The sequence below is a fragment of the Lathyrus oleraceus genome, chromosome 4 (genome assembly GCF_024323335.1).
Source record: "Lathyrus oleraceus cultivar Zhongwan6 chromosome 4, CAAS_Psat_ZW6_1.0, whole genome shotgun sequence".
NCBI lineage: Eukaryota > Viridiplantae > Streptophyta > Magnoliopsida > Fabales > Fabaceae > Lathyrus > Lathyrus oleraceus.
The window spans coordinates 258,050,751-258,060,355 of NC_066582.1; the positions used below are offsets into that span (position 1 = coordinate 258,050,751).

A 9,605-nucleotide genomic window follows, 5' to 3' on the forward strand; every position below is an offset into this window, starting at 1 on the left:
CTCACTCTATTCAATAAGTGTTTGCCTCATTAGTCCTCTTGTGCTTTGGCAAACCCATATGCATTATTTGCCTTGTAAATCCTCTCGTGTGTAGGCCAATCATTTCATAATCATTGCTCGTCTTATAAGACCTCTCGTGCTTAGACGGATCTCTTGCCTTATAAATTCTCTCGTGTATAGGTCAATCATATCTCATTTGTCCTTGTGGTTGATTACCATCATTGATTAGTACCACATTCCTGCTTGTTAAGCAACCTAACTTGCCTCTTGGCAATCAATCTATTCTCCTTTGTTTCAGCCTTAGTGAGCTGAACTACGATTGCTCTGATTTTCTCATTGCACTATGAGAATACGCAAACACGAGGGTTCGAATCCTCTGCGAGCATACTTATTTATTCTTTCTGCCTTAGGGCACCCCTCAATTCATCACCATGGATCATTAATCATGACCTACATTCATATTCTACCTGCATTCACTTTATGTGATATACCTTATCTTTGAGCCAAATAAACTATCTCTTTGAGCTCCATCTTGTACTTCCTTGTGAACCAAGAGTCGATTTGTTTGTCTTGTTAGTCCTCTTGTTGCTTAGACGAACATCTCCTTACTTACTCTACAGCTGTATACAGGCAATCCCCTTTGTTTTCGGTTATTCCAATATAGTGATACCATACCTTAGCCCCCTCACTTGTTGGTTCATACCAGTTTTACTCTTGAGTCCACATTTCATCCCTTTTGGAGTTCAAATCGTACTAATCATTTGGTTTAGACCATATCAGTTATCACTCTTCTTTCATCTCCTACCACTAGCTCTATGAATTACGAAGCTCTCAGTTCTTCATTGCACTATGAGGATACGTAGGCATGAGGGTCCTAATCCCCATCGAGCACTCTATCTATTTCTTTTTCCTTTCCCTTATTCTTTTGCGGGTAATTTTTAGATATAACACCCATTCGAGCAAGAACGATCAAAACGTTTTCCATGAAGTACCATGGATATAAGGAGTGCTAATATCTCCCCCTTTCATAACCGACTTCCTTACCCAACATATCTTTTTTCCCCGAGTTTTATCGATATTTTCCCTTTTTTTCGGAAATAAATAAAGTTCGATGACGATTCTGTTGTATATTCGAGCATGCGATACATTCAGATATATTTCCGCTAGCCGCTAGCTTCACCTATAACATTCAGTATTTTAACAATAGAGTCAAATTGAGACAAACAGTTCGATTTATTATTGAACCACGAGTCAACCGTTAACATTGTCTCGATTCGGTTATTTGAGCAGCTGGTTCGTTCAGATTCGAGTAGGGTTTAAACTAACCGAACCATCTCATTACAAAATTAGAGTAACTGAACCAAAATTCAAAAAATGTTAATCTCATTCTCTAAACCGGGTTTGAACCCTAATCCCTATTTTTCAGACTTCGATTGCGGCAAGTTCTAGAGACGGGTGAATACCGAAGAATTCCACGAACATCATTCGAGCGTTCCTTCCACAAAGAGGTCTACCATTACGATTTGCGTGTCTGTTATCAAGTCCAAGGTGCGCGCCATACACATAACTTGTACTTATTTTAGTTTGAAAATTCTACTTGATGAGTCTGATTAGTGGTTGTTACATTGAATCTGGTTAAAGAAATGTTAACTAACAATTGTGCTTTGGTTGTGTTGTGTAATTAGTTTTCTGGGTAATGTGGTGTGATTTAACCGTGCAACCAACTTGCTAGGTAAATGTTTCCCATAGTTTGAATATTGGTTTCAGAAGCTATATTTTGACTTAATGAGTTGATTATATGCTTAAAAAAGTTATGCTTAAGTTACAAAAAATTTAGAAATACTTATGGACTATTCTAATTTTATAATGTGATTTATGGTGCTAAAATTTACAAATAACGTGATAACAAGAGTAAGAAAAAATTGTATAGTAGACTTATGGATGGAACTTTATTGAGGGAAACTTCTGATTACCGCGTGTTGTGATCTGCTTTGAATTTATGCTCTTTTTACAACTGTTGAGACAGATTTCTCGACAATGTAAAATCAGCTATTCAGAAGAATCAGAATCACCATTCTGAATATTGAATTGTAGTTTCTACTTTTTCTAAACTTTCACCTTTTTAAGTGACTTTTACTCGGCTAATTTAAATTGCAACTGCATTATTTTGTGTTCAGTTCAAACCTCTTGTTTCTCTGATTTAGCCCATCCCTTGGGATCAATCTTCCTCTCCCTCTTTGTGTGTTTGCGTTGGACTAGATCAACATGTCGACTTTTGGAGCCGCAAATACCAATCCCAACAAATCGTATGAGGTAATGTTATGGGTTTTAAATGTGGAATGTAGGTGACACATTTGGTTTGAGGTTTATTGTCAATAATGATTTACAACAAACCTGCAATTTTCAGATAACACAGCCACCGGGTGATTCTATTTCGAGTCTTTCCTTCAGTCCCAAGGCCAATTTCCTCATGGCAACTTCATGGGACAACCAGGTCTCCCTTCTCTCACTTTGTTTTCTTGATTAACTTTTTTATTGCATTTCATTTATATCAAGACACAACAAGAAAATCTAATGCCAGTTATCCTTTCTCAGGATTTCTTCTCTTTCTATGTACTGTTTTGTTGATTGATTGACTGGCACTTTCTTTCCTAATAGGTTCGGTGTTGGGAGGTATCAAGGAATGGAACTGTTATTACCAGTACACCCAAGGCTTCAATTTCTCATGATCAACCAGTAATGCATTTGAATTTCAACAATTTTATATAAAATATTCTGACTGAAGTGGTATTGGATGCAACATGAAACCAGGTTTTTGTTTGTTGTTGAAGGTTTTGTGCTCCACTTGGAAGGATGACGGAACAACAGTTTTTTCTGGAGGTTGTGATAAGCAGGCTAAGATGTGGCCGCTTTTGTCAGGGGGGCAACCAGTGACTGTTGCCATGCATGATGCTCCCATCAAAGAGATTGCATGGATACCAGAGATGAATCTTTTAGCCACAGGAAGCTTGGACAAAACCATTAAGTATGCATATTGTTTTCTTATTCAGTTACAGTCTAAAGAGTCCAGTATTTTGTATTAGTAGCTATAACTTGTGAATCCAGCAACGCAACATTCCAGTTTTTATTGTACCTTTCTTTTCTAATATATATGAGTTGAGGCCCGATTTAGATTAGCTTTATTTTAGAAAGTGGACACTGGACAAAACTGTAAAAATAAAGGCACATAACACCAAAATGCAGCAGTTAGTGTGTATAATAAACGAGTCAAGAAAATATTAACATATTCCATGGACAAATGCAACAGCCAGTGTGTATAATAAATGATTCAACAAAATATTAACACATTCCATGAACAGGTGTCAAACTGTTAGAGTTAGGGTCACAGAGACTAGATCCTTTTCATTTTGTAAGGTGCCTTTTTCTATATGATGCATACTCAATTAGGATCTATTGTGCTCTGCTTAAGTTAATTGTAAGGCATCCTAATGCATTGAACTGAACTTATAATATTCTTTCTGAAAAAGTAGCAGCTCAGAATGGGTGGCTTTATTACAAAGACTCTACCTCACTTTGTTTTTGTCATCTCTAAAAGTGCTGAAAGGGAAGTGCCAATAGATACTAATAAAACCATTTTTGTGTTGTACCTCTTAAAAATAGAAAGAAGGAATTTTTCTGAATGTGCTTGAATTGCTTAGCACTCAGCAACATGATTGCTTAATTTATGTACACAGAAATTACGATGATAATAAATGAAAGATGCAATTTACAAGAGAGCAATTAAGCTAGAATATAACTACTTCCTAAGACACATTGAACTTGTTCTACTTGCTATACAATGGATCTAAACTACTTGAGAAGTGAAACATGAAAGAGGTCTAGAAAAGTGGAAGATTAATGAGTTTTTATTTCCAGCAGTATCTAGAAGTTCTATTGAGATAGTTGGTTGCTTGGTTCATGGCACAATACAGAAATCTTCATGACCATGTGGTAAGAACTTTGTTTTCCTAAATAAAAAAAGGCAACACATTGTCTATACCTAAAGCACAAATTGTTCTTGCATGTTGGATCTTGTTAACAGATGTGATAAAACCATCCATGCATTTTTCACCTAATAATTGTAGTTTGGGGCAACTGTTTGACATAATATTAGAGCCTCTGAGCAAATGGTCAAGAGTCTGGCTTTTCCTGCTAACAATCTTCTAAGTAGAAAGTTGACTCTGTATATTATATACTATGAAGTACGTTGTCCGTGCTTCATTCAATCCTAATGGACTCTTGTGTGAGGCTATGATTTAAGAGATGTTATAAAACCATTCATGTTCTTAACCCAACAACTTAAATTGTTTAACTGTTTGTTTGAGAGTATGATACCTACTGTTCTCATTCTTCAAAATAAAAGTTGATTTAAACCTCTGACCAAGTGGGTTTGAGAGTTGGCTACTTACTGTTCCCATTCTTCAAAATAAAAGTTGAGGTGGACTTGTGTTTAGTCCACACTTCAAGTTCAAAGAGCTCCTATATACGGATGCATGCTGAATATAATTCCAGTTATGGGTCCTTCCCTAACAACCTAAGTTTTTTTGGATAATTGTTTCCTCATTAAAAAACATTCAGAAATGAGCTAGTTTGATTCCTTTTCTTTTATCTTTTATGAAAAGTATTATTATCCCTTTGCGCGATACTGACAACTGCGAGTAATTTTGTGAGGAAATTGCATCTTTTGTTCTAGTTCCTTTTCTTGGTATCCACATGTTGGTTTAGAAAGATTTAGCTACTTCATAAATTATATTATGCTTTGTTTTGTGTGTTAGGTATTGGGATACTAGGCAGTCCAATCCAGTGCACACTCAACAACTCCCTGATCGCTGTTATACAATGTCGGTGAAATATCCTCTGATGGTAGTGGGAACAGCAGATAGGAATCTGATTGTCTTCAACTTGCAGAATCCTCAGGTGATATTGTATTCTAAAATAAATTGTTGTTATTTGTAGCTATGTAAGCAGTAGCTTGGCGTTCTAATTTGAATAGTGAGTTTTATACTTAAGAGATGAAGTTTCAATTGTAAGTTCTATTCAGTACCACTTGGGTTAACAAGTGCTCTATTATATTTTTTTTTCCAACATCAAGTAAAATCTACATTATCTGCTTTTGCATTTTCACTACACAGGTGTAATTTGTGGTGTATATTTTGCAAATATCGTTTGTGACAATCCCTTGATTTTTTCAACTATTTTTACCAGCATATCTTAAGTGCACAATGCTCTTTACTGGAACTGGATCAGATCATTTGAACTTTACTCAGTAGAGTCACGCCTAGGAAAAAATCTAAAGAATAATTAAATTCAATGCATAGAAAGAATGCATCATACTAAGATAACTAGGTGCTGAGTGTCTTGATAACCATGTTTTTCTTTATTATGTACTTAAACCATAAGCAGCGAACAACAGAAATTACGGAATTTTTTAGATAACTCATTATTAGAGAAAATGGAGTAAATATATAGTGAACTGATGGAATAAGCAACCAAACAGAACAAGGCTGTCCTTGTTGACACTTTTTTCATCTCAATTATGGTTTTATATGTCTGACTATCTGATAATAACTGTTTTGTTCTTATGTCCAAGTTTCCTGTTTTTTTATATCTCACCTTTTTTATGACTTCTGGTTTTCAATGATTTTGAAGATGATAAGTTAAGCAGCGCAGATTACATAACTGCTTATTAGAAAAAAAGAGTTAATATAAAGTGAGCCGATGGAACATGCGACCAAGATGAACACGAGTGCCCTCGCTGACACTTTTCTTCTCTTTTCATCTCAACTATGGTTTTAAATGTCTGACTGTCTGTTAAAAACTCTTCTGTTCTTTTGTCCAAGTTCTGTTTTAAGTGAAGCAACGCTGATTACATATTAATATATGAGAAGCTATTGATTTGAATAAATATTGATGTTATATATATGTTTTTCTTTTAATCTGTATGGAAATTTCAACAGACCGAGTACAAAAGAATAGTATCACCCTTGAAATATCAGACAAGATGTGTTGCTGCTTTTCCAGATCAACAAGGATTTTTGGTATGTATTCACTCCTCACTTGCATTCAGATACAGTTATAGAACTCTGAAGTCTTAATTGTTGCCTTTTATTTAATTTAAGCTTGTATAATCATATTGTGAAGAGCCTGTAAATCTCGAGGATGCTCTATTTGGTACACTGTATTGCATCATTGCATGATTTAGAGTCAGTTGGGCTATCAATGCATTATTTGTTAGAGAGAGTGTTAAAAAGAGAGTGTTTCTAGCATTTCCTTACCATCAAATGTCAATGCCGAGGCTTTATTTATTATTTATTAAGATAAAACCATACAAGGAATGCATATAGAATTCTATGTCATTGTCATCATTTTCTGTAATTGTTTTGTACATATACTAACTGGAACGCTATTTTTCGTCTTCTCTTTCAATTTAAACAGTTGTATGTTGTTTTTGTGCACTTAGGTTTTTTCTTGGTGTTTTTTTACTATATATGTACACATTGATCTCGATGCTGATAATAGAGTATTGATTACTATTCTCCTGTAGGTTGGCTCAATAGAAGGAAGGGTTGGAGTACATCACCTTGATGATACACAACAAAGCAAGAATTTTACTTTTAAATGCCACAGAGAAAGTAATGAGATATATTCTGTCAACTCCTTAAGTTTCCATCCGGTAATACACTGTATAATATCAAAATTACTTAAATTTCATTTGGAAAGTTGTGGATAGATTTAATATTCTTTATATCTTTTGTACAATACAAATCTTATTGATGTCTTTGTGTTCAGGTACATCACACTTTTGCAACTGCTGGATCTGATGGTGCTTTTAATTTCTGGGATAAGGATAGTAAACAAAGACTCAAGGTTCTTGCATTTTCCCAAACTCTCCTTCTCACTTGTCCTTTCTTTCTGAATGTGATCTGTGATTCCAAAACACCATGATTTTTTCTTACAGAATAAAAGCTCTTGCACCTTGTTCTTTTTACTGTTTATATGAATGAACATAAACATGATTGGTAACTTGTTAGTTTGGTTGGTTAGTGTGTTAGACTATGATGTATATAAATAATAGGAAAGGATTAGACAGAGGTGAGAAGGAGGTGCTGACCCTTGAGGTTCTGTCTGTAATTCCAACTGTAATCACGGGATTCTTCCCTTGTTCTTTCAAATAAAAATAGTGGTTTCTTTCGTACTTTTGTTTATTGTTACTATTCTTGCTAGAATTTTTTCATGGTGGAACCGTGGGGATACTTGGTCTCTAATTTGCTTTTTATCACTTCATAGGAAAATGGAAGGGGGAATCCTTTAAGTATTAAACGTGGGTGATTGTGTTTCTTTCTTTCTGGGTTCTTAGAACTCTAATTACTGTTCTAATCATGTATCAATCTAGAACATAATATAGTCTTCATATTTTCTGTTGTCATTTTATAAAGTATTTTGTGTGTTTTTTGCAGGCTATGCAAAGGTGTAGTCAGCCCATACCTTGCGGTGCATTCAATAATGATGGTTCAATATATGCTTACGCGGTATGCTCCATATTGCTTTAATATATATATTTTCTTCATTTCATATTCTGTTTTTCCTTAAATAAGGAAACCTACACTTGTTGGTATGTAAGATTGATGTGATATGCATGTCTTGCCTCGTTTAGCCCTCCTCTCTAGTATTTTAGACCTTTGTGCATATCAGATCAACAACAACCAAGCTTTTTTCCACTAGGTGGAGTTGGTCATATGGATTGTTTGATGCCATGAAGTTTTGTCTTGTATTAGGTTAAAAGATAGGTTATTTACATCTAAATCACATTAAATGATTTGGCATAAAAATTTCCTCAGTCCCTCTAAATCTAACTATCGGTTTATCTTCCGTATACTCACCGCTCTTTATAGGAGCCTCTGTAGGTCTTCTCCAAATATGCCCAAAAGGCCAAAACCAATTGAGACAAAATTGTAGCATCTCTATATTGGGGACTATATTGATGTTCTCTCCAACGATTCCATTTCTAAAGTTGTCTTGTGTTCTATAACCACTCAACCATCGTAACATCCTCTTCCTAACCACATTAAGCTTACTTTCTTATCGACTTTTTAGTATCCAACATTCAATTTCACACATTACAGGTGTTATATTTGTGGCAATTTTTTTTTAGCTCGCATTTGGAGTACTTCTCATTTCATCCACCCTGATTGGATCCTATGGTTGAGATCTTTCTCTATTACAGAATGTCGTCACTTTATATGATGGACTTAGACATTTGAAACTTGACACTTGTGGTATCGTATATTCTCCAACTTTTACGTCTACGTTAGAATTGAAACAGTGTATGAATTGAGTTGCCTAAATTCCATCTGTCACACGGGTTATTTGTCTGTTTTATGCATATGCAATAGACATGTGATTAGTTAATTTCTATCAAGTAAAGAAGATTGCAATGCTGTTCTCCCATGAACGCGTTTTAAAACTAACTAAACAAAAATCTGCTTGCTTTTTTTTACGGACATGTTGATATGCGTCTTCAATGCAAATACCAATAATTTATCTCTGAAACTTTACACATGTCTATAGGTTTCCTATGATTGGAGCAAAGGTGCAGAAAATCACAATCCAACTACAGCAAAGAACTACATTTATATGCACTTACCACAGGTAGTACACATGTGTTTAAATTGCTTAAGAGTCTTACGAGTTCAAGAGATGCTTCATTCATCTTAGTTTTTACATGTCTTTATTTATCAAAATGAATCCATACTCATCACAGACCTGTTTATTATTCTATAATTTCCTTTTTTTTTCCTATTGAAAAATCTGGACATTTAAGACTATCCGATTAACTTATGTGAGCAGGAGTCTGAGGTTAAAGGTAAGCCGCGAGCTGGATCTACTGGCAGAAGGTGAAGTTTGGTGTACAAGGTTCTGTGTTGTGGTTGCATTCACAACAAGATTTTGAGACTGGAAGCAACAGATAGGTCAATTAATGATTCGGGACAACAGTTAAAATGATTAGATTCTAACTCATTCTTTGATTTTCAACCAAAAATTTCTCTTAGATTTGCCCCATTTTTCTACTCTGCCAGTGTACTTTCATCATGATTTAGGGCTAGACTGCCACTCTTCTTTATCATATGTACATATTTAAATGATGCGGATATCTTATACAATTTGTGTGGATTGTGGATGTATTGATGGCTTCTTTTCATACATAGAGAGAAGCAATGTACGAGACTTGAATAAATGGCATCATTGTTCAACTATGATATCATTTTTATATTTCTGGTTATTGTGATTGCTAAAAATCAGAGATGACCAAAAGAATGAAAAGGATGCTTAGTTCTTAAATCTCAAAAGAGAGAGGAAAATTAGTAACTTTAGAAAATTCGTTAAAACATCGTTAAATGAAATTAGTGGACGGTGCCTCTAATATTACAAGTTTCGAAGGAAAGTTTGGCATATGAAAGCTGAATCGCTGTTTTGATAAACAGTGTAAACATTTAGGGAAATACCAATCCCATCTATGAGGTAAAAATTCACTAAAAATTAAAAAAAATTTCTCAAATTTTGAAGAT

At 34.7% G+C, this 9,605-nt stretch overlaps 1 protein-coding gene across 2 annotated transcripts; it reads left to right on the forward strand.

The window, feature by feature from the left end:
• Positions 1-1,277: 1,277 nt before the first annotated feature.
• LOC127074956 (protein RAE1) lies at positions 1,278-9,293 on the forward strand. 2 transcript variants are annotated; one of them, XM_051016379.1, is made up of 13 exons: positions 1,278-1,548; positions 1,686-1,732; positions 2,178-2,313; positions 2,408-2,494; positions 2,659-2,736; positions 2,832-3,025; positions 4,815-4,956; positions 5,997-6,077; positions 6,584-6,712; positions 6,829-6,906; positions 7,497-7,568; positions 8,608-8,688; positions 8,887-9,293. In XM_051016379.1, exons 3-13 carry the CDS (start codon positions 2,266-2,268, stop codon positions 8,935-8,937), a joined length of 1,041 nt encoding a protein of 346 aa, XP_050872336.1. In that variant the 5' UTR covers positions 1,278-1,548; positions 1,686-1,732; positions 2,178-2,265; the 3' UTR covers positions 8,938-9,293. The 2 variants fall into 2 exon arrangements, with proteins under 2 accessions (XP_050872336.1, XP_050872335.1); XM_051016378.1 differs by lacking the exon at positions 1,686-1,732 and having other exon boundaries at positions 1,281-1,548.
• Positions 9,294-9,605: the final 312 nt, after the last annotated feature.